Genomic DNA, 22,272 nt, shown 5'->3' on the forward strand with positions numbered 1-22,272 from the left:
CTGTGGATAGAAGGTGGCTTTAGTGCTGGATGAGCTACTGGAGGAAGCCCCGGTTACGTGGTTTCTGTCATAAAGAGGGGCACCGCTACTTCCCCCCATCAGGCTCATGGAGCTGATCATAGATTTTCCACAAGAGATGCCTATACGGATGTAAGGGGGAGAAATGGAACAAAGGTCAACTTGTCTAGCTCTTCTACACAGATAAATCAAAGCTGTCCTCGAGATCCTTCGTATACAAATGTTGCACAACACTCTTCTCCTTTTACTACAAAGCTCCATTTCTATTTTTTAATGTAATGGACTATCGGAGAATGCCCTAAGCCTGGGGCCTGTAGATGGTCCTCTGGGCTATCTGGTCCTCGGGATGCTTCCCAGGCCACGCCCCTTCTCAGGCCACGCCCCTACTCCACACCATCCTCATTTGCTTTTGCATTGCTGGAATCAAAGAGTGCCGGCTTGCCCCTGCGATCGAGGGGTCTGGGACCAGGAGATGTGCGCACACCATGCGCACCTGCTGCGGAGTGTGCCAACATCACCAATGACAGTAAATGCCTGACTTCTGGATGATGCAAGACAGGCGCCTGTAACATGCGCAGTAGCTAATGTACTCCAATATAACACAATGAGCACAATACGGTGGTGATCACGCAGCATCATTCAATTGCTATTTGACACATTGAGAAGCTAAGGGGATGGGGGTGGGTGAACAAGGAAGATAACAAAGAGGTACAGGGAATTTACCATCCTTACCAGTGAATGTGCCATGCTGAGAACTCCCTGGAGCGATAAAATTTAAAGGGACATGAGGAGTGCCACTGACGTATTCATGTGGGAAAGGTCCATTGGGTCCAGCATAGCGCTGACATACCACTCGCTGGCAAACGAAGTACATTGATCCCATAACGAAAAGGGTAAGAATGATACCAATGACAGGCCCAATAGCACTGCTGTGGGGCTGTGACTCATCGGGAGGCGATTTACTTTTTGCTGTAAAGAACAAAACAAGAAGTTTATTAATTAAAGTTAGATGTAAATGCTCTGAAAGGAAGCCAGATGACAGCATATTCATAAATATATATGTCACCCCATTTCCTCACAACATATATATTAGCAGTGTCACTCAGTCATGGTGTTTTATAGGACCCTGGATGTTTGCATTCGGAGCTACTTTTCAAATTATGAAGGTCATCCACAGAGAAGCTCGGCTGACATAGTTTGAGAGTGTACATACTTTCTTCTTCTAAGGCTTTCCCTTCTGCCACTCTCAATACTGCCAAGTTCTCAGTCTGAACCCAAAGTCAACAAACAGTCAGTGTAATTCAGGAAAGTTAAGGAGACCAAGATTTTATACAGTGCCAATAGGACAACAGGTGTGAGAAGGTGAGCAGGAAACTATGGGTTGGGGTGAAACAGGACCATATCAGAGCATCCTCGAATTCAGATGCATAGAGATGCAACTCTCTCCCGCCTGCCCCAAAACTTGCCTACCAACTTCTCTCTGGAAAAGCTGTGCTGTAATAATGAGAAACAGAAGTACCCTTCCCAGGGTGAGGTATAAAAATTCTTCCCTGCAGCTTGTATTCCCTAATTCATCATACTGCTTGTGTCCCCCCCCCCCCCCAATCATTGAATCAGTCCCCAAACTTAGGGCTGAAACAAATCTTCTATCTTTGTGCTGAGGCAAGATGATGCTCATTTAGTTGTAGCCTTTCAGTAGACACCCCTTTTCACTTTAATGGTTGACAGCTGTGTGCGGCCATTTAAAATTTCTCACAGTGCCTCAGAACACCTAGCTTCTAGATTCCTGCTGCTGCTGCCAGGCATATTCACATCTCTTTTTTGGGGAGGGGGTGTCAGGCAACATAGAAGGGGACTGATGGAGGATGCTATGCCGAACCCCCCCCCCCAAAACCCCCTGTGAACCTGGCCTGAGAATACCAATCAGCAGCTCCTAAATTCTGGACCTGCTGGAAGGCATGATAATAATAAAAAAAATCACACGTGTGTTCTATTAGCAACAGCTTCTGTAGCCTTTTTCAATATGTAAAGGGGCTTAACATTTTTAATATCATTTTATCCATCCATGCGGTAGGTGAGGATGAATGTTTGTGATGGGCTCATGGTCATCCAGCGAGCCTTATGGTCCAGCAAATAAATATTTATTTTTAAGGCTAGCAAATCATCTGAAGCATTTCCTCATACAGGCCCAATTATTTTAGTTCACATAAGGTGACTTCTGCTGCAGTTTAAAGTTGTTAACTACAGCCACTGAAACAGAGAACAGCCCCTTTATTCTCCCTGTTCAATTCCCCTTATAAGCCTTTTGCGATTATCTCAGTGCTGTTATCTGTGGTCTTTTCCTCACATGGGTCCCAGGGCTCAGAGAACAGAATTATCAGACTATCTACATTCAAAAAGCCTCTCAAAGAACTTATGGTTAATATAAACCATGCAGGGACTGAAGCCAATTTGAGCAGCCACCAAAGGCTCAGACAAAAATAATTGCATCCGCTTTGGCCTTTTGATAATTGCTGTTGGGCTACATTTTGTTGGGGGCCTGACTACAGCACAGTAGTTCCTTGACAGGATGCGGATTGGGCTAGGGTTTACTGTTGTTTTTAAACAAGACAGATTTCTGAACATTGCAGGGTACTGTTAAAGGATATTACATTTTTAAGTGTACACACACAGAGCTGTGAGAAGCATCTGGCTCCAACCCAGTAGTAAAAGAACTGGGTTCTTAGACCCAGGGGGCAACCTCTCACAGGGACATTAAAGAACTAGATGCAAAAAGCCCCTTACCGCATGCAAGTTCATCAGAGCCATCATTGCAGTCTGGAAAGGAGTCACATTGCTGCTTTATGAGAATGCACTGGCCACTGGCACAACGAAACTGATTTGGGAGACAAATTGCTGCAAGGGGGCAGGGGAAAGAACAGTGAGGAAACTTGTATCATTCTCAGCTCAAATAAAATGATGAACAGATCATTACCATGATCATAACCTCCAAACTGCACAAATTTAAATTTTATTTATAGAAATGAAATGGTTAACAACCTGCTGTTCAGAGTCTGCATTTTGCCGACGTGTGAGGGCTACACCTCAGCTGACATGGACAACCAATGAAATATGGCTGCAGTTTCAACACCCTATGACATGTGACTCAAGGTGGCATGGGAGGCAAAGCTGCCACTGACAAAACACTGATGGATGCTCTAAACTCCTATAACAGCCAAGTATGGCTTCAAAGAATTACTTCAACTTCCTGTTTGCCTGCTATCACTGTTGTTCCCAGAAATGCCCAGAAGTGCCTTTAGTCAACTAGCTAAAAGATTAAGGTAACAGGTCTTACTTTCACAATCAGCTTCATCAGATTTATCTTGGCAATCAATTTCTCCATTACATCTCAGACGTGCATCAATGCACTGCCCTTTCTCACACTGGAACTGGGATGCTGAACAAATTGGGCAGCTGTCTTCATCACTCTGATCATCACATTCAGGAAATCCATCACATCGCCATGCCATAGGGATGCAGTCTATCTCCCCAGTTGCACAGGTAAACTGGTCTGGAGAACATGTGGGAGGCTCTGGGGAAGGGAATTAAAAACAATACATCATCAAATTATTTTCAAGTCTTCCAAGAGATTAAACCAATTTAAAACACTTTGAAGCAATTTAAAGCATTTAACCACACACACACAATCTTGTATTAGATTCTGAAACAGCATCAAGGCTCTTATATGGAAGGGGGAGAAAATTCAATCAAATTCAGTGCTTAAAAATTAAATTATTATTAGTATAAGCACCGTGTTTGAATTCTAAGAATGTAGTTAATGTAGGGACTCATGAATTAGGAAGCCTCAGGAAATAAAACAGCAACTAAGATTTGCCACTCACAAGACCACAAACATTTGTAGCCAATGCAAATGTAGATTGGTTCTTCGCCCTCATTTTCCATGCTTGTTCTAGTGGAGATGTTTGCCCTTCACAGTGTTATAATGCAAATGAAAGCAGATCAAAAATATGAAGAAGGGAAAAAAATCTTTGAAAAAAGGCAGTAGATAATATCAAGCTATTATTGCAAGATGAGGCTGGCTCTGTGCTTAAAATTGCTGCATCCAGGACATAGAACAAGATCAGAGTAAAACGATTAGGAAAGAATAGGTGAAGACATGGATTTATTGCAATCAAAGCAAAATGCAACATGGCAAAGGCTCTGGAAACCTCTTGGAAGTTGAGAAACATGGGCAAAATAGACTCTCTTTCTTCATTTGCAGAATAGATACAAAAACTCCGGTACCACAGACCATGTTGTGGTCATGAGACAGAAATTGTTTATAAGGGAAATTACTCTCCCTGGGGAGCTCATAGTCCTAGCAAATATGCCATTTAAGAGAAACAAGCATTCCAAAGTAAACTTAAGAAGAGAAGTAGTAAGCTGAAATGCTGGAGAAGATTCTTTCCTTAAGAGATGAGATGCTCATTTCTCCAGAAAACACAACCACAAATAAGTAAATATATATATATATATATCTGCTGCAAAAGAAAAGTAGGCTATAGGCAGGGGTGACAGAAACAGTGTCACAAACAAAGTACTTAAACTCGAACCGAGAAAATGTTGGAGCTCAAAATACGCTGCTGTTGAGTAACATGGCATCAGTTCCTTTTAATGATGTTTTGCATCTAACTACCACACAATGATTATGCTATTCCCCACCCCCTCTCCTTTGCCTGCCAAGGAGTAACAACAACTGTTAAGCTTCCAGGAAAAGACTCAGAAACCCAAGTCCTCTTTTCGAAACTCTGAAAGCAGAACTCCTAAATAGTGGCCTAATTTCATATGAAATTTAGGCTTACCAGACAACTACGAACAGCCAGAGCCAGCATCAGCTCCTGAGAGAATGCTCCTGTTTATTCCTGAAGCAAGAGAGTCCTTTTGTTCCCCAAGAAACAGGCTATAAGTTTACTGAGGAACTCAGAAGACTAAGCACAGAGGTTTGTACACAATGACTTTAAAACAGTGGAAAGTGCTTCTGCAAGTGCCAGGCACAGCATCCATTTTTTGTTGATACCACAAGCACCAGCACTTAACACAGTCCTGTATGCTATCTATGCCCTATATCAGGGCAGTCCAACTTTTCATGCCACGTGGGCCGCAAGAATTTGGGGCGCTTGCCTTTTCAAAACCAGCTACGTTGAGGCGCCAGGTTTTGGGAAGAAGGTGCAAGGTTCTGACAGGGTCTTAGAGCCTTCCCACCTCCTTCCGCAAGGGGCGGGGCAGGGAAGAGTGCTAATTAGGTTTTGGGAAGGAGGTGGGAAGACTCTAGGACCCTGTCAGAGCCCTCACGCCTCCCACCCTAAGCTGGCAGTGCAAGAAGGGGGCATCAAATGTTGTCTAGGGTTGCATGCAGTCCAAGCAAGACAGGAGAGTGGGTGAAAAGTATCCACTTTTTGTCCAAGCAGCCTATCCACATCCTTGGAGATAGCAAAAAAACACAGTCTAATATTTGCAATAATCATGCGAAAACATGACTTGAGTTTCTTTTTAATCTGTATCAGTCAGATTTGGGGGCAAACACCAGGGGAATTGTGTGCATGAGCTTTATAGGAATTCCAAAAACAAAGCCTGTAGAACAAAGACATCTAAATGTGCTTGCCTACTGAAATCTAAAGAACTTCTTAAGTTCTGCGGAAAGCACATACAGAAAACTTCCACTTAGGTCACCTACCTCCACATGTTAAGAGGTTCTGTAGAAGGACCAAGTGAACTGGGCAGGAGCACCTTGGCGTTCCATCTCCTTTCGCTATGCAGATGTGTGAACATCCACCGTTGTCCCGGGAACAGGGGTGTGCAGCTTTATAAATTAAAAAAAGAAGAAAAAAGAATAGTTATGCTACTGCTGTTAAATGTCAACTATGGCAAGGAGGAAGGGTGGATAATAAGTAAAACTGCTGCTGCTACTACTAGGTACTACTAGTAGTACATAGGATGTTTGAAGTCCAAATATCATCAAATTACACAATCAGAATTTTATTTATCAATTGAAATGTATATACAACTTTTTTAAGTTATCTGAGCGGAACCCTCAAAAGGGTTTACAAAAAAGAATATACTCCTGAAATGTTATTTTTGTTTCTGTGTGTGGGGAGGACAAGATCAGGGGGGAAACTAAACATCACCACAAGGTTTAGTGCCATTTTCAAGCAATAGCATTTATGTGTTAAGGGACTGAACAATGACATCTATGTTTTAAGGGGTTTTTTTGTTCTTTGGTAGTAGTAGTCATAGTAGTAATGCCACCTCTTTCTCTCTGGTGCAGCTAAGTGGAAAATTCTGTAGTTCACCATGCTTATATTGCTTTTGGTAGTCAACGTTTAACATGTGAACTTGTGATGCCCTTGCATAAATCACTGACCACTAAAAAACAAGTTTTACCCCTTAAAAGTGTTTGCTGTAACAGATTTTGCTTTTAAGGACAGACCTGTGCTTCTCAGTGCTCAAGGGCAATATTCTTTTCAAGTGTGAGTGAATACACAAGGCTTGCCATTAAAATATATCACATGCATTTGCAATGTAAATTTGCCACTTAACAAGGAATCAAGCCTTTTATTTGTTTTCAGATTTACAAAAGGTATTTGACACTGCCACATAATGATGGTGTGAAATAAGGCAGGAAAAATATGGTCAATTAATTCTTATGCAGGACAAGTTGATTTAACTGCCAGCTATTGTCACGTGCAGAGCATCTAAGACACTGGTAAGCCTTATGAGATACCAAGAAAGCTCTTGTGATCCAGGGAGTGAAAATCTGGACCTTTATACTTAGTGCTTTCTCTCTCCCCCCCCCCCAAAAAAAAGGATTTATCTGCAACTAATTGTAGATAAACTAACCTGTATCCAACTATTTTCTTCAGGGTAGAAATAGGTCATATTTTTCTAACAGTAACTTCTATATTCCCTAGGTACATCTTAAAATAATCAAAATATCACACACTAGAACACAGCAACAATACTTGCTTAAGTTCTATCCTATTAGTAGTGACCTCATGGCCTTGGTCAGCGAGCTGAGAAGGAAAATGCCCATGTATATTGTGCTTAAAAGTCTAAAGCATCAAGGAGAATGTATCACTGCAGAAATCTGAAATATCTAGCTCTGTAATAAACTTACAAAATTCCTCCATGTCGACGTCTTCAACTGCATGAATGCCAGTTAGATGAACTATTCGACCTTGTATTCTTGTCCTCTTGTACCCATTCGTTTTCTCAGCTCTTTCTATCATCTGCTGCTGGCGGTCAATCCAGTAGAGATGATTTCCCAATACTGTCAGTCCCATTGGCTGAAGAATGTTGGCATCTTGTAGTGTCACACGGTTTGCTCCTGAAAGTAAAATACTACTTTTGTGATGACATGCTTTTTTTTTAAAAAAAAAAAGGTAATAAAATTAGTTCAAAAAATTTCAGTAACTGCTTAATGTTTGCTTAACAATTTTTCAGCATCTCCATTATTGGACGTGATGAAGTTCAAGAACAATCTGGATAAAATGGATGCAGAAACAGACACACTGGCCTACCAAAAGGACTAATGAGGAGAAAATGGCCAACCAGTACCATTCAATGCAAAAAATAGTGCCCCATTATGTCCTGTGTCAAAAAACTTTTTGGATCATATTTGAAAGCAATGTCACTTGGGCAGACTATACATAAAAGAGTAATTATTTTTCTAGTTTTCCAAATATGTTTGAATGTGCACGCACGCACACAGCAAGCAGCCAATTTCATTTCTTACCAATCTGAATGTACATGCCAATGTAAACATGTTTCTTCCCATGTAACCATAGCTTTTTAAAGCTTCATACTTTTACACACTAACCCCATATATCTGGTGCCACAATTATATGCCAGAATGTACGGCTATGGGGAAAACTGTAAATCATAGGTAAGAGCTGGTGCTGTAAGTGGGAGTTAATTGACAAATTGGCTACATTCTTGCTTACCTCAAATGAATACCCCCCCCCCCAGTAGATGTTTAATTGTGACAATACACCCTGATCCACAGAAATACCAGTATGGGGTTTTTCCCCCCCTGCCAAACAGATGATCAGCAGTATCAGCTATGGAAGTGCTGGGTGCTTTGTGGAAGTATGGCCTCTAAGTGTGCTATAGTTCCATGAATTCAGATGAGCAACACAGCCTCACGTGGATTTGAGTAATGCAGCTTAAAGTCATTTAAGCAGGTTATTGAATATATATTATGAAATCTATACAGGCATCCTGCATACCTAGCATTATTTATACACAGTCACTTAATTATAATAGGCTCTCAATTCGCTTTATTTAAATTTTGGTCTCCAAAAGGATTGGACTCTGTCCAAGAGAATATAAATGCACCCTATTTAACTGTTTTAAAAACATGCCACTGTAAAAAAAAAAAGCAGCATTTGTAATTTATGCACAACTATTAAGAAGAAACAACCTGCATTTTTTCTATTATGTCAGAAAAGCCACATTCCAGCCATTTTTGAGCGTGTGCATAATCTTTTCTCCCCAAACATTATTTATGGGTACCTGGTGCCAATATTTCTAATTCGATAACCTCTAATACCTTTGTGAGAACTTAAGGGTGTAAAATCTTTTTTCTACTGACTTTTTTATAATGGTCACAGAATAAAATATTGTAGGTGCAGACTGCAACATGCTAATGAGCAAACAATTCTGCTAATTTACTGAATAAAATTGCTAGAGTTCAGCCATGCATGCAAACGCAACATTTCTTCTTACTGCAGCTGGTATTAAATTGATTCAGAAGACTACACTGTACAAAGACTCTTGTTTTACTCTCCCAGCCCCCTGCAAAGGAGTACTTTGTGGCATACAAATTATACTAAATAAAGGAAAACATCTGAGGGGTAAGATTTTTTTAAAAAAAACAACACATTACTAGTAAATAAATAACAATTACCCCAAAACAAAAGTAACACACACAGTGCTACCAATAAAAATAAAAATGCACAAGTTCTTCAAGAACAATTTGCCAAAGTTTATCATATGAGGTTGATGGCTGTAAACGATACTTATTCTTATTGACATATACAATAAATGCATAACAAATCTCAATAAAAATATTATCTTCATGTTATCCATTTAAAGGCTGTATTTGTTTGGCAAGTTTCTCTGCAAGAATGATGAACCAACAAGCCCCACAAGCAAGTCCTTGTGGTTTCTCAGGCACTTCCAAGCATCACTTCTCTGAAAATCTAGTACTTATAGGAGTTGGATACAGACATTCAAACCCAATGACTGGGATCCAAAGAGTTCCCTAACGTACACTCAGTGACTAGTTTTCTTAAAAGAAAGAAAGAAAAGCAGACCAGACCTATCCCATGCCAGATCACAATCTTTTTTTTGAAAATTTCAACAGTTTCAAAAGCAGTTTGCCATGTGGCAAGGGGGTCCGCTATTCAGTGAGCTTGTGCCCATATTCCTTACATATATTTCATACATAATACGGATCACTTGGCATGGGCTGCGTGATCAGCAAGGATCTTTATGGCTTTGTGGCCAAGGCCAGAATTTAATATGCCAGCTCAAGAGACTGAATCATGGTGCAATGGGGTGGGTTGGAGTGGAACCTGCCAGATTATGAGCAGAACTTGACATAATCCAGCAGCAAATTCCAATACATGGCTTTTACTGGTCAGAGAAGTAGATCCTGGGTGTCTGACAGCCCTCCCCACATGGAAAGAGAGCAGCAGCTAACCATACTAGCAAAAAGCAAGATGAATTGGGACAGTAGACGCTTACGGGGTGCTTTGGATTCTGGCTGATAAATTTGGCTATATTTGAACAAGCAATCAGTTCTTTTCCCCAGTAAGCCAAAACAAATTATATTACAAGTATTTAATGTACACAGTAATTAACTACTCAGATTTATAACAGTTAATAAATTCAACCTGATTGAAAGAAAAAAAGGAGTGTCTGTGTGTAGCTCTCTCCCTCCACACACACACACCGTGTACATTGAGATATTTCACAGACTTTGAGCTATTTTATTACCAATAGACTTATTTGTAAAACATCATTATAGCTATTACATCCGGCCTAAAGCTACCTCTGGGTTCTGAGAAGCAGAATGTTTTTCAAGGGAGGGGATACAGAGACATGTCTGTAGATAAAACTAGATGAACTGTCAACTTTGCCTAAAGGTTAAATAATAGTAGATTTAGCTGCTGTTCTTTGAATTTCACTATAGTAGGATTAAATAATTTTTTAAGAGGTTCATCCATCTACACTGGCATAGAGAAGATGATCTTCAGAGCAGTCTACTACTATATATTGGATTACCTCAGGAACCAAGTTAACTTACACAAGAACATGGAGGAAAAGTTTCCCATCCACTCCTCCTGTTAGTAGTCCCCTTATTCCCACTCCCCCAACTGCTCAGGGGGCTTTTGAGAGGGCACAGCTGGCTCCAGAGGGCAAGGAGAAACAGGGAACTTTCCTTCTGTGAACTTAAGTCAACAACTTAGGATCCAATATATTATTAAAATTTAAGGTAACTTGCCAGGTGCATATTTGCCCTTGGCAACCAATCTAAAATATTTTATTCCGTGCTGACAATATGGAACATGTCCTTTGCACCAAGTGTGTTTATTTATGCACAAATAGGAGAGAAGCACTATGGGTTGCATTAAAAGTGATCATGTCCAAATCAAACAATCATTTATGTGACTCATACTGCCTATTTAATAAACATTGCATTCTCTTTTATCCAGATACCCTTTTTTCTTTTCATTAAAGTAACAGGGCGGAGGAATGATTTTATACCAGAAGTATCATTGTAAGTGAGGCACATGTTGCTTGATCAAGCCTAATACTTCAGTCTCTGAAAAATGAAATTCTGCAGATGAACACATAAGGCAGAATAGGAACGTCAAGCTGCCAAAAATTGTCACAGTTGACATCCAAGCAATATCAAGTTCATGGCTGAATCTTTGCCAATATCTGTATCAGTTAAAAGTGCCACATATTTCTTACTAATCTCTGCCCAATACAACACCCACTTCATCTTTGTATTATACTATATATATATATATATGAAGCTTTCGTTTTGTGAGTAGACGTGTCCCAGACTGTTACTGGAAACTCTCTTGCCCGCATTCATTTAAAGTCTGATTTAGGTTTTTTTATCATGGAAATTTATTTTGAAATAAAAGTGCAAGTGACAGAAAGGACAACTGCTTCATGATGATATTCCACCCCAGCAAACGATGACAAACAAGGGGGAAGAATGAGGGTGGGAAAATTAGACTTCATACCTATTAACAGAAAGCTTCCATTACAGGAATCTGTATTACCATCTAAGAATTATGTTACGATAAATCAGTACCCTAGACAAAAAACACTGCTATTTATGATTTCTGCTGCTCACCAGAAAGCTTACAAGAGGAAGGGAAATAAAAAACCCTGCGACGAAAAGGAAGAGATCTAAATTCTTTAAACTATACATAATTTATATGGAACAAAACACACCTGATAAATCACAGCTTTCAATTCGTTTGAGATCTGCATCTACCCAAAAAAGCTTCCCTAGCTTGTTGTCAACCACCAGGGCAACAGGCCGAAGCAAGCCAGTAGTGAAGAGCACCTCTCGTTCTGTTCCATCCAAGGCTGCGCGCTCAATCTTCGGGGCTCGTTCTTGCATATTGGTGAAATACATATATCTGACAACAAGTAGGAAAACAGCCATAGAGAGTTAGCACAGTTTCTTAAATGGAAGATACAGTATATCATGGTATTCTCGCTATGGACCCTGACATGAAGATTTAAGAAGTCTACATCTGAAATAGGACGTTACTGCTCAATTTCCAAGACTGATTGGTCGGTAACTTTGGGGGAGAAGAACAGAAAGAGGAAATCCTATTAACATTAATTTGTATGCAAATTAAAACAAACATGAAACTAAATTAGAATATTCCTGAGATTCCCACACACAATGTTTCAGGGGCTAAGTTTGAATAACCCGCAGCAAATGGTCTGAAGGCTTCTACATAAGTTAAAGACGTTTCATCCTTGTTAGTATGGCCTGTTGATGCAGCCCTATGCAAGCTGTTTCCCAAAGTTAAAAAAAGAAGAAGCAGGATATATTTCAGAATGTATGAAACTTAAGAAAGTGCCGTATCATCTGGACAATCTATTAATTCTTACAAAACAAAAGGATTCTCACCCTCGCTCAGCATTTACTACTATGGCCCTTGGCTTGTCATGGTCTCCCCGTAGCACAACTCCAATCTGCTCCCCATTAAGTCTGTAGACGTTGACCGTATTTGTGGCTTCACAGGTCCAGTACAAAGTATGGCTGAAAATATCAATACTCAGGTCATGTGGCTGCTTTTCTGGATTTTGGCTTTGGTTGGGAGTACTCATGACTGTGAAAGGCTGCAAGATGATGATGACGACATAAAATAGGAATAAAATGGGGAGAAAGAAAGTTATAACAAAGTTAAGGAATGCATACTGTAAGGCCAGTCTAATGAAAAGGGCACTCATACAATAAAGGAAATCTAAGTTGCTTAAGGAAAAATAATAGCTCTTTCCCCCCTTCACCCATACATTATAGTAGGCAGCCTCTTATAGATGAGGCATTCCCAGCTATGAGAGAAATGAGTGGATATCTCTTCTGAAGAGAGTACCCATCAAAGTAAAATCCTCTTATCAAAATCCTCTAAAAAATCTGATGCCTAATCAATTAACCATAGCAAACTTTCATGAACAACAGAAGCAGGTAATGGACGAGGCAGCAATACAGAAATATACAATTTGTGTATTAGAACTAAATTGCAATCTGTTCCTTAATGATAAACAATGTGATTTGTTTAATTTATGTTGTCCAAGCATGGCTCAAATATTACCCAAACAGTTTTGGTGTAAGCAAACAATCTTGCAATTATATAATAAAATAAAAAAACCACAAACATGGAAGTTTAATGTCCAATTATGAACATTAAGGTTCATAAAATGCTAATTAACAGAATTAATTGGAGTATGAAGTAGCAAAAATCGCCAAACAATTAAAAGTACACTTTTTTAATACCCATATGTCCCTAGGAGGTACTTCTTCAAACACTGAAACTCTTGCCTATGCTGTACAACAATCTGTCATAATAAGCAGCTTCCAATGTAATTTGCACCTAGGAAGGGCCACTAATAGGAAGCCATCCAGCAATTAACGCCTGGCAGGCATCCCTCAAAGAGCAGATCTGACACTATAAGGCCCCTCCTTACTACAAACAATAATTCATTATCTGGAAAGAAAGTGCTATGGAAAATTCATCACATCAGCCTACATGGTACTCCCCCCCCCCCTTTTTTTTTAAACTCAACCTGCTTATAGGAATTCTTTGCAACATCTTCTGGGGTCTTTGAGTAAAACACACTGGAAATACAGGTCATCTACCACTTAAGAGGAGGCAGCATGGGACAACATTACTCTGCCCACTGTAAGCTGTGGAGGGTGTAAGGTGTGCCTTACTGAGGGGGTTATAAAAATTGCAGTTATAACACTGAGACCACAACATAGAAATGTATGTTCTCCTCCTGCTTCCCCAGAAAAAAACTCCCGCTGTCTACCATAACCATGCTTATTGCATTATATTAGCACCAATATTAAATTATAGTTAAGGCTAACGAGGGTCCTGCCTTTCAAAAGATTTGAAGCCTCACAGAAGCTCCTAGGCAGCGTGGAGCTGGTGCACAATACAAGGAAGACTGGGGCAGAAAGAGAGACAGAAGCCTCATAGCTTTCTTGTGCATCCTAAGGTCTAAGGCAACAGCTGGATTCTGTACCATCTTCATTCCTTCCACTTGTTAAGTCTATTTAGAAATAGTGTGGAAGGGTTTCTTTGTTTGTTTGTTTTAAAAAGCACTACAAAATCTTTCCCCCACCCCACTTGCTTCACACAGGATTTCAATATAGTTGTTGGTGGTACAAACCCTTGTTTGTGAGACAGTAGCTAACACAGAAGAGAGGCACAGGCAGACAGTCTAAAGGTGTTTGGAGAACAAGGACGAACAAGCATTGCCCTTCAACTTCCCCCCTGTATCCTTTGGGCAGAAGAAGCTTTTATTCATAGTTTGCATTTCATCAAATACAGAAAACTGTCCTGGTTATACAAACCATGGTTTCCTGTATTTAGACAAAATGGAAAACTGAATCTTATTGCAAACTTCTCATCTCCTGTAACATGTAAAGCAAGAGGTGGGTGGTTGAAAGCGGAATGGGGCTCATGTCTGTAGTCAAAATAATAACCCATGATTTGTCAGCAAGTCTGAATCACGCCCAAGATTGACATTTATGAATGATAAAAGTTCTAAATGATATGCATATAACTCAAAACGTAATATTGTGTGCTTGTCAGTTTGGAATTGAAACAGAGCCACCAAAAACATATGGCAGCTATTTCAACATGCTTGAGGGACTCTCAAGGGGAGTAAATGACATTTTTAAAAAGGCCTTACAGCAGTGATGGCCAGATTTGGCCCTCCAGCTGTTTTGGGACTATAATTCCCATCATCCCTGACCACTGGTCCTGTTAGAAAGGGGTGATGGGAGTTGTAGTCCCCAAACAGCTGGAGGGCCAAGTTTGGCCATCACTACCTTACAAGGTCCTCTAGACTTCCAGACATTTGGCGGCAGCTAAGCAGAAGAGAGGGAGAAAGGGTCTAAAGAACTGGAAAATCAGAGAGGCTTTGTGAGACTACCAATGAAGTCTAAAGCTGATAGCAGATGAGACACAGGCCTGGCTTGCATGTCATCCTAAGCCAAACTATGGCTTAGCAGGACCACGAAAGCATGTGGACTACTGGAGAGAAGCTTACAGCCGCTTTGCTCTTCTGTGGTCCCTAATGCTGCAGCACCCAAGCTAAGCCATCCGAACCTGGGCTCGCACTTAAGCTCTCACCAGTCTAACCACAAGCTGAAACCGAGGCTTGTTTTTGGCTAAGTGTGATGTGTAAAGCAGACCACAGAATGTCAGGGTGTCAGCTGAAGAACAACCACCAACACCACAAGTAAAATGGAGAACAGGGGGAGGGTGGGAACTGGCCTGCTCAAGCTCCTGACATCATAAACTAAGTATCGGGGGAGGGGTACTAGGACCGGGTGGTTCTTCCCACTTCTTAGAATTATTAAAGGAATGTATTGGAAAGAAAAGGCAGCTTTCCTCCTCACTTTTCAATAACTATGTGTTGCCTCACTATGAAACGCTCTGATTTGGGGTTGGCAGATCTCTACTGCAGCAGGAGAAGGAATGCTGGGAGGGCATTGTGTGCTGTGAAGGCTCTCCACTCCAAGGCCTCAGAAACACTACAAGATTCCTTTCCCAGAATGCTTTGAGCCCCAAACAGGAGCCCTATTCTTAGAAGGTGGGGATTCTCTAGATCATATTACAAGTCTCACCTGCAACACATTTCTATGAAAATATACACCAACAGATAGATATATACTGTTATTATTATTATTTTTAACTTACCTGAGTGCCATCATCTTTGGCTCTTTTAATAATATTCTGGCGCCCGTCTACCCAATAGATAAATTTATCCAATGGATCATAATCAATAGCCTTGACATTTCTTAGACCATGGATAGGAAGGATGATGTCTGGGCTTTGCTGGTCATCTGGTATCATCCGACTTATTGCAGTCTTCTGACTAAACAGTAAGAAGCTGCTAGGTGCTAAAAGAACAAAGAGAACATTTAACATCATCATCTATGAATACAAGGATCGTGGAGAAAACAGGAAGGCTCAAGAACTGCATTTGTGAAAATATCAAAAAATAGAAAGAAGCAATGTTCCAGCTTGGAAGTTTTACTATTGTTTTTGCACAGTTAGCAGTTTAAGACTGTTAAAGAGTAATTTAGAATTCTATTTTCAACTGGAACATAACTATCAATCAGTATAGCAGAAGAGCAAATGATTCAACAATACAATTATTTTAGAAACTTAACTATTATCCCACTGCTCACAGAGAGAAAAGAAATCCCAAAACTTTTTATTTCACACTATAGTGCATTTCCTCCAAAAGGTAAAGCTGAAGTTATTGCAGATCTCAAAGTTATGTTTTTGGAAACCTCTGAAATGCACAACAGCTGTGATTAAGTCATAAGACTTTACAGTCTGTTTCAGGGAACTATGTTACAATATAATTGGTTTCAGTGTCTTAAATAGATCAGCTCCAAACTCCAGAGAACCAACCAGCCTACTCTCTATCACAAACAAAACAAAACAAAACAAAACAAATGCATAGTCCTTCAAGTGGATATGACTCTAGAAAAGTTTGAAACAACCATTCACAATCTTTTTGAATTTGGGGGTGGGGGGGACTGCTAGGCCATCCTAACCAAGCATACATTGGGGGAGTATGCATACAGACCCTCACAAACAGCCATAATCATCCAGTTGGTTGCTGCATGCAAGTACTTATGGGTTGCAGTAAAGGCAAATTAAAGCTACCAATTTCTTTTGTGCTGCTCCACCCACCCATCATTCAACTTGGGAAGGAGCAACATCATGAGACTGCTGGGACTAGCGCTAATTCAAGGGGAAGAATTAGCACTTCATGATTGATGGAGGATGCAGAACCACCCCTGATCAGGCATGCAGGCTCTGTGGTGCTGGAAGGAAGTTAATGAGTCTGCCCAGCCTGCCCTACAGCAGGATATAAGTGGTTTCTTCCTCTAGCTAGCTTTTCCTTTCCAAATTCTTTCTTAGGATCTTCTACCTCACTCCAACTTTCTTGCTTTGTCCTGCACGCACTTGAGCCAAGACTCTGTTTTAGTGGGGTGGGCTTGAACGGAGAAAGGGAGAGAGAGTACAACCTCTAAGGGTGGGATGTTCTCCAGATGCTTCTGGCAGCATGTGGATCCCTCCCAAAGTCCCAACTCTTTCTCTCCCACGTGCATTTACATTATGTATTTCTATAGAATATGCATGTGTGTTATATAGTAAGCCTGCAACTTATGCGCATTTAACTTGCGCACATTCAGCATTACATGTGTTGCAAAAAAAGTGTTTTTTTAATTAAAAGGGGGCGGGGTTCTGAGGAAAAATTACTTTGACAATCCCAATAGTAGTACAGAAACAAATAAATAGATACAAACACACACACACACACGTGTGAACACGGCCAACATGTACACTGAAGTCATGTTTGTGAACCAAGGGCTCGCTACGAGACAATAGTTGCAAGTATTTTTACAACTGCAGAAAAAGGTAAAACACATACAACTGCAGTTCCGGCTGCTGGGATCCAACGTGTAGTGAGATGCACAGCCACAAGTATAGCCATTGGGTACGGCCAGGCACAGCTGCCCACAGTGCCCATTGTTTTGTACGCAGTCGTTGAAGCCATCTTGCCGCGATGAGTGGAAAACCAATATATCCATCACAAAATCCAGACGTCCCTGAATTAGCGTCCGGTTCCTCCCATTTGTCTTGTCTGCTCTTTCTATGCTGTGAAGGTTCCAATCTGTCCAGTAGATGAAGTCACTGTACTGAGTTAGGCCAAAGGGATGAGGTAGATCATCAGCTATTATTTCCCTCTCTTGTCCTGAGGAAACATGAACATATGTTGTTAATAAATGTTAAAAAAAAAAGAGAGACAATTAGGTAGCCAAATGATAAAAGATTAATTGCAGAAGATAAATTTTAACTTTTTCTTTTTTTCTGCTTTCAAAACGTACCATGTCTAATTTGGATGGCACAAGGATTTTAAATGATCACCAATGACCTTTTAATTACCATGAAGGCAGGTTGCCCATCACGGCCGCTCTACAATTCCCAATCCCCCAGCCCTGGAAAACCTGCACAGCAGCACTGCTTGTTGAGTTTATTTTAAAAATAACAATATTGCACTTTGGAAAAAAGGACTGAACTAGATTTGGAACTCAAGAACAGTATTTATTCTTGAACGTTCCCAATGAGTGCTTTGGTCTCGATCTAAGTCTCTCTCTCTCTCTCTCTCTCTCTCACACACACACACACACACAAACACATAAATAAAACCATTTGGGATCTACTAGCTCAGCTTCATTTAATGGAGAAGCCTATTTTCAGGCAAACCCCTCTCCCTGCACCCGATTACAGCCTATACTTTGCTGCAAATGCTATTCTGAGGATGGGCGGTGAATGTATAAAAGGAGCCACTTCTTTCATTGTTTAACACACTCTTGGTTTTTGTATGATTTATATTGTAAGAACTGTTAAGAAGAGCTGCTAAGAACTATAAAATCTGACTGACTGAAGCTACAGTTGCTTCAGAAATGCACATGATTTTTCTTTCATTTCACAGGCCAATGCTTTCAAATATTTTAGTGGGTTTTTTAAAAATATTTTAAAATACAAAGAATATTTAAGAATTTTAAATATGCTCATATATACCTCCAAATTAAGTTTTACACCAAATTATAAATTCACATAAAGCTTACAGGAGCGTTTACAAGTAAGTGAATTATATTGCCATTGCCCAGTTTAGCAAATCAGAATAGTTTTTATACATAGCATGTTTTCTTCAGTTTGTTGAACTGAATATCTCATTAAATGTTGATATTAAAACTAATGAAGACACATATAAAAATTAAAGCTGAAGCCTGGAACTCTTGGACTGAATTTGTGTGATTCTTGGATTAAGAGAATTCTGCCACCGAATTTATATAGAAACTTTTCTGCACATCACATCTGATATTTTCCAAGTAGAGGCACACTACCAAGCATATTTGATGATTCGATCATGCTTGTGTCGAGGTCAGTCCAATAGAGTCTTTGATCTTCATAATCAATAGTGAGATCGTTGGCACGGCCCACTTTATCCACAAGAGTGATGCTGTTTGTACCATCCATGTATGCCCGAACAATCTTTGGTTTGCCACCCCACTCTGTCCAATACATGTACCTGCAATTAAAAATCAGAACAAACAATCATTAGCTGCTTAAGCCATGTCAAGACAATGTACCTAGACCTTTGTTTACTTCCTGGCATTTAAAAAGAAAACAACACAATGTATTGTGAGTTTTGTAATAACTGGTTTTAGGTGCTTATTAACTAATGATTAACAATATTAACTGAACTATGCTGAACACTTAGAGTATGTATTGTCTGTTTCAATGAGTATTTCAAAAATTTGAAGATTCCTATCAGTTTGAGTATACGAAATAGCATTCAGTATAGACACTGGTTATCACAATAATCCCAATGACGTTTTACAGAACCAACATTTGTGTAGGAGCATTCAGCCCTTTGATTTCTAGAGAACTAACTCAAGAGTTTGGAAGCAACTGGATGACACCTTGCAAATTTTACACCTTTGAGTCTAGAGCCATAAAGGACCAGCATTCTTGTGGCTATATAAGCAGAAGTCAACCCAACCCAACCAAATTGATTTTCCTTGCGATTCTTTAGATCTTCCTTCATAACTTAAAAGCAAATTTCTCAGAAATTTCTGTTTATTTATGATATGATAACATTTTGTATCCTGCTTTTTACTTCCATGAAGAACTGTTAAGCAGTCTGCATAAGAAAACCAACACTACATTTAGTATTGGTACTCTTTTCATAAATTATTCCCTCTGGAATTATTCTGGAGCAGGAAGGTGGGAGGCTGTGGGAGAAGTCAATGGATGGTCAGGGGCTGTGTAGCTGTCAAAACCATTTTGTGCATCCTGTTGGAATGGAAAATTCGCCCTTTCATTTTAAATAAGTCTTTAAGCCTAAAGAAAAAAATAGGAACATGAGAACCTATGAAGAGTCTGATGGAACAGGCCAGTGGCCCATCTACTCCAGCATCCTGTTTTCCCAGCTGCCAACCAGAAACCCATGAGAAGCCGACAAGCAGGACCTAAACATCACAGCACTCTCCCCAATGAGATTCCACCAACTGGTTTTCAGAAGCATACTGCTTCCAACCATGGAGGGAAAGTATAGCCATCATGGTATGAGACTTAAGATATCAGTGAGACACTTAACTGGAAGGCAGATGAACAACATCTTCACAAGCCAAGAAAAAAATTAAGAATAATGTTTTTAGGACCATTTCATAACCTTAGGGACATCTGCAACGAGCAGTTTCCAACTCCTTGATAATACCAGCTTGTCTGAAAGACTCAAAATAGTCAGACAGGAACCACAACCTAATAGTTGCCATATTATGAATTGACAGGACATGTGTATTAGCTTTGGCCCCTAACCTCAAAGTGTATAGTATAGCATTGCCTATTACTGTTACTATGCTTGGGGGGGACGGGGCGGATAAAGCTTTCTTACCCTTTAGATGGATCAAGAGCTAAAGACCTTGGGTTGTCCAAATCCTTCCACACCAGAACTTGTCGGTACAGCCCATCCAACCGTGCCACTTCAATTCTGTTGGTCCCAGTATCTGCCCAATAAAGGTTCTTCCCCATCCAGTCTACAGCCATTCCTTCAGGATAATCCAAGCCAAACTCGATCACATGCTCAATTGCACTTCCATTCATGAAAGCTCGGCTTATTGTCTACAAAACAATTTTGTTGAAATATTACAGGCATTCAGGAACACAAATGAAATTAAGTAATATCTCACTTACTCAAGTTATTACTGAAAGGAAAAATGTGCATTAAAAAAAATAATTCATGGCACCAAAGCAAAAAAACAACAACCCCACAACTATTTTAGAGACATTATCGGAACAATATTTATGTTCATCTGCATGTTCTTGTAACACAATTTACAAACTATTTACACTTCCTGATTTCCACATATAAATCAAACAGATTTATTAAGCTCACACTAGAGTCCTTAATTTTTTTTATTGCTTTTCATTACATTCACCCAAGTGTTATATTTTGTAAGACCTACAGGACAAATTTATTTATTACCAGACTATTGTGGAGGAAGTGTAGTGAAACTAGGTAAAGGTAAAGGTACCCCTGCCCGTACGGGCCAGTCTTGACAGACTCTAGGGTTGTGTGCCCATCTCACTTAAGAGGCCGGGGGCCAGCGCTGTCAGGAGACACTTCCGGGTCACGTGGCCAGCGTGACATCGCTGCTCTGGCGAGCCAGAGCCGCACACGGAAACGCTGTTTACCTTCCCGCTAGTAAGCGGTCCCTATTTATCTACTTGCACCCGGGGGTGCTTTCGAACTGCTAGGTTGGCAGGCGCTGGGACCGAACAACGGGAGCGCACCCCGCCACGGGGATTCGAACCGCCAACCTTTCGATTGGCAAGCCCTAGGCGCTGAGGCTTTTACCCACAGCGCTACCCGCGTAGTGAAACTAGCTGCATACAAAACAAGATGTTATATTCGGATGCCATGAGTACCTTCAAACTAATATCTGTCCAATAGATTCTGTTGTCAGACACATCAAAGTCTAGCGCAGAAGCTTCCTTGACACCAGTAAGAGGAATGGCTACATCGTTATTGTTTGTTTCAAGAGAAATCCTATGAATGGCTGCTCTGCTGGTGAAAACAAGAAAGGCTTCTGGAATGATGCAGGTCTTCATGTCACTCAGCAGCTCCAGTCCAATGGGACAGGCACATCTGCACTCCTGAGGGGTGAAGAAACACAGGTGGCTGCAGCCTCCATTGTTCTCGGCACATGGATTTGTTCCTGGAAAGGAAAACAGTTCTTTGAAGAAGAAAACTTGGCTAAGATAGAATGTCATGTACCTCATGGCTATATACATTGGGGGAGGGAGGGAAGGGATGGAGATGGGGGGGAAAGCTCAAGAGTTTCTCCTTGTGCAACAGAATGTTCTCCCCATCCTCTACCCCATGTGCCCCCCTAAATCTATTCTTGGGGAGTGTCCCCAAACCCTCTAAAGCAGATATGGGCATGACATGGGGGGGGGGGGTAGAGGGATGAAATCCTCCTGGGCTGGTGCCAATACTTGCACTAGCCCAGTTAGTTGAAAACTGCCTCATGTGCCCAAAATGACCTCAAAACAGACTCTATGTCAACTCAATGAACTTGTCTTCTTAGGAGGAGTCTGTCTGAAGAAAGCTGCTTAAAAGATCATTCCCCACTTGTTTATTCATTCCTATTAGAGAGCTAGTTGAAATGTTCACCTCAGTCATGAAACCATGAAATAACTAGGTGGCCTTAGGCAAGCCTCCACTTACAACTTTGGAACAGTACTAACCTACATTACAGGGCTGATGTATGGATTACCAAAGCCATATATGTGTAGCACTTCTGGCTGTGAAAATACCTTCCCCCCCCCCCAATATAAATGCTTATTA

At 40.5% G+C, this 22,272-nt stretch overlaps 1 protein-coding gene across 1 annotated transcript in view; it reads right to left on the reverse strand.

Moving 5' to 3' along the window:
* The window catches only part of LRP5 (LDL receptor related protein 5), a 112,611-nt gene that overhangs the window by 9,170 nt on the left and 81,169 nt on the right, over nt 1-22,272 (reverse strand). Inside the window, exons 9-21 of the mRNA XM_083427134.1 lie at nt 21,351-21,640; nt 20,317-20,543; nt 18,764-18,948; nt 17,284-17,607; nt 15,531-15,733; nt 12,227-12,438; nt 11,533-11,723; nt 7,172-7,381; nt 5,732-5,857; nt 3,353-3,589; nt 2,803-2,913; nt 751-987; nt 1-140 (exon numbers count right to left, since the gene is read on the reverse strand). Of these exons, the coding sequence (XP_083283260.1) occupies nt 1-140; nt 751-987; nt 2,803-2,913; nt 3,353-3,589; nt 5,732-5,857; nt 7,172-7,381; nt 11,533-11,723; nt 12,227-12,438; nt 15,531-15,733; nt 17,284-17,607; nt 18,764-18,948; nt 20,317-20,543; nt 21,351-21,640 (2,693 nt within the window). The remainder of the gene's footprint in view (nt 141-750; nt 988-2,802; nt 2,914-3,352; nt 3,590-5,731; nt 5,858-7,171; nt 7,382-11,532; nt 11,724-12,226; nt 12,439-15,530; nt 15,734-17,283; nt 17,608-18,763; nt 18,949-20,316; nt 20,544-21,350; nt 21,641-22,272) is intronic.

The sequence above is a fragment of the Podarcis tiliguerta genome (genome assembly GCF_965153285.1).
Source record: "Podarcis tiliguerta genome assembly, chromosome: 1".
Taxonomy (NCBI): Eukaryota; Metazoa; Chordata; class Lepidosauria; order Squamata; family Lacertidae; genus Podarcis; species Podarcis tiliguerta.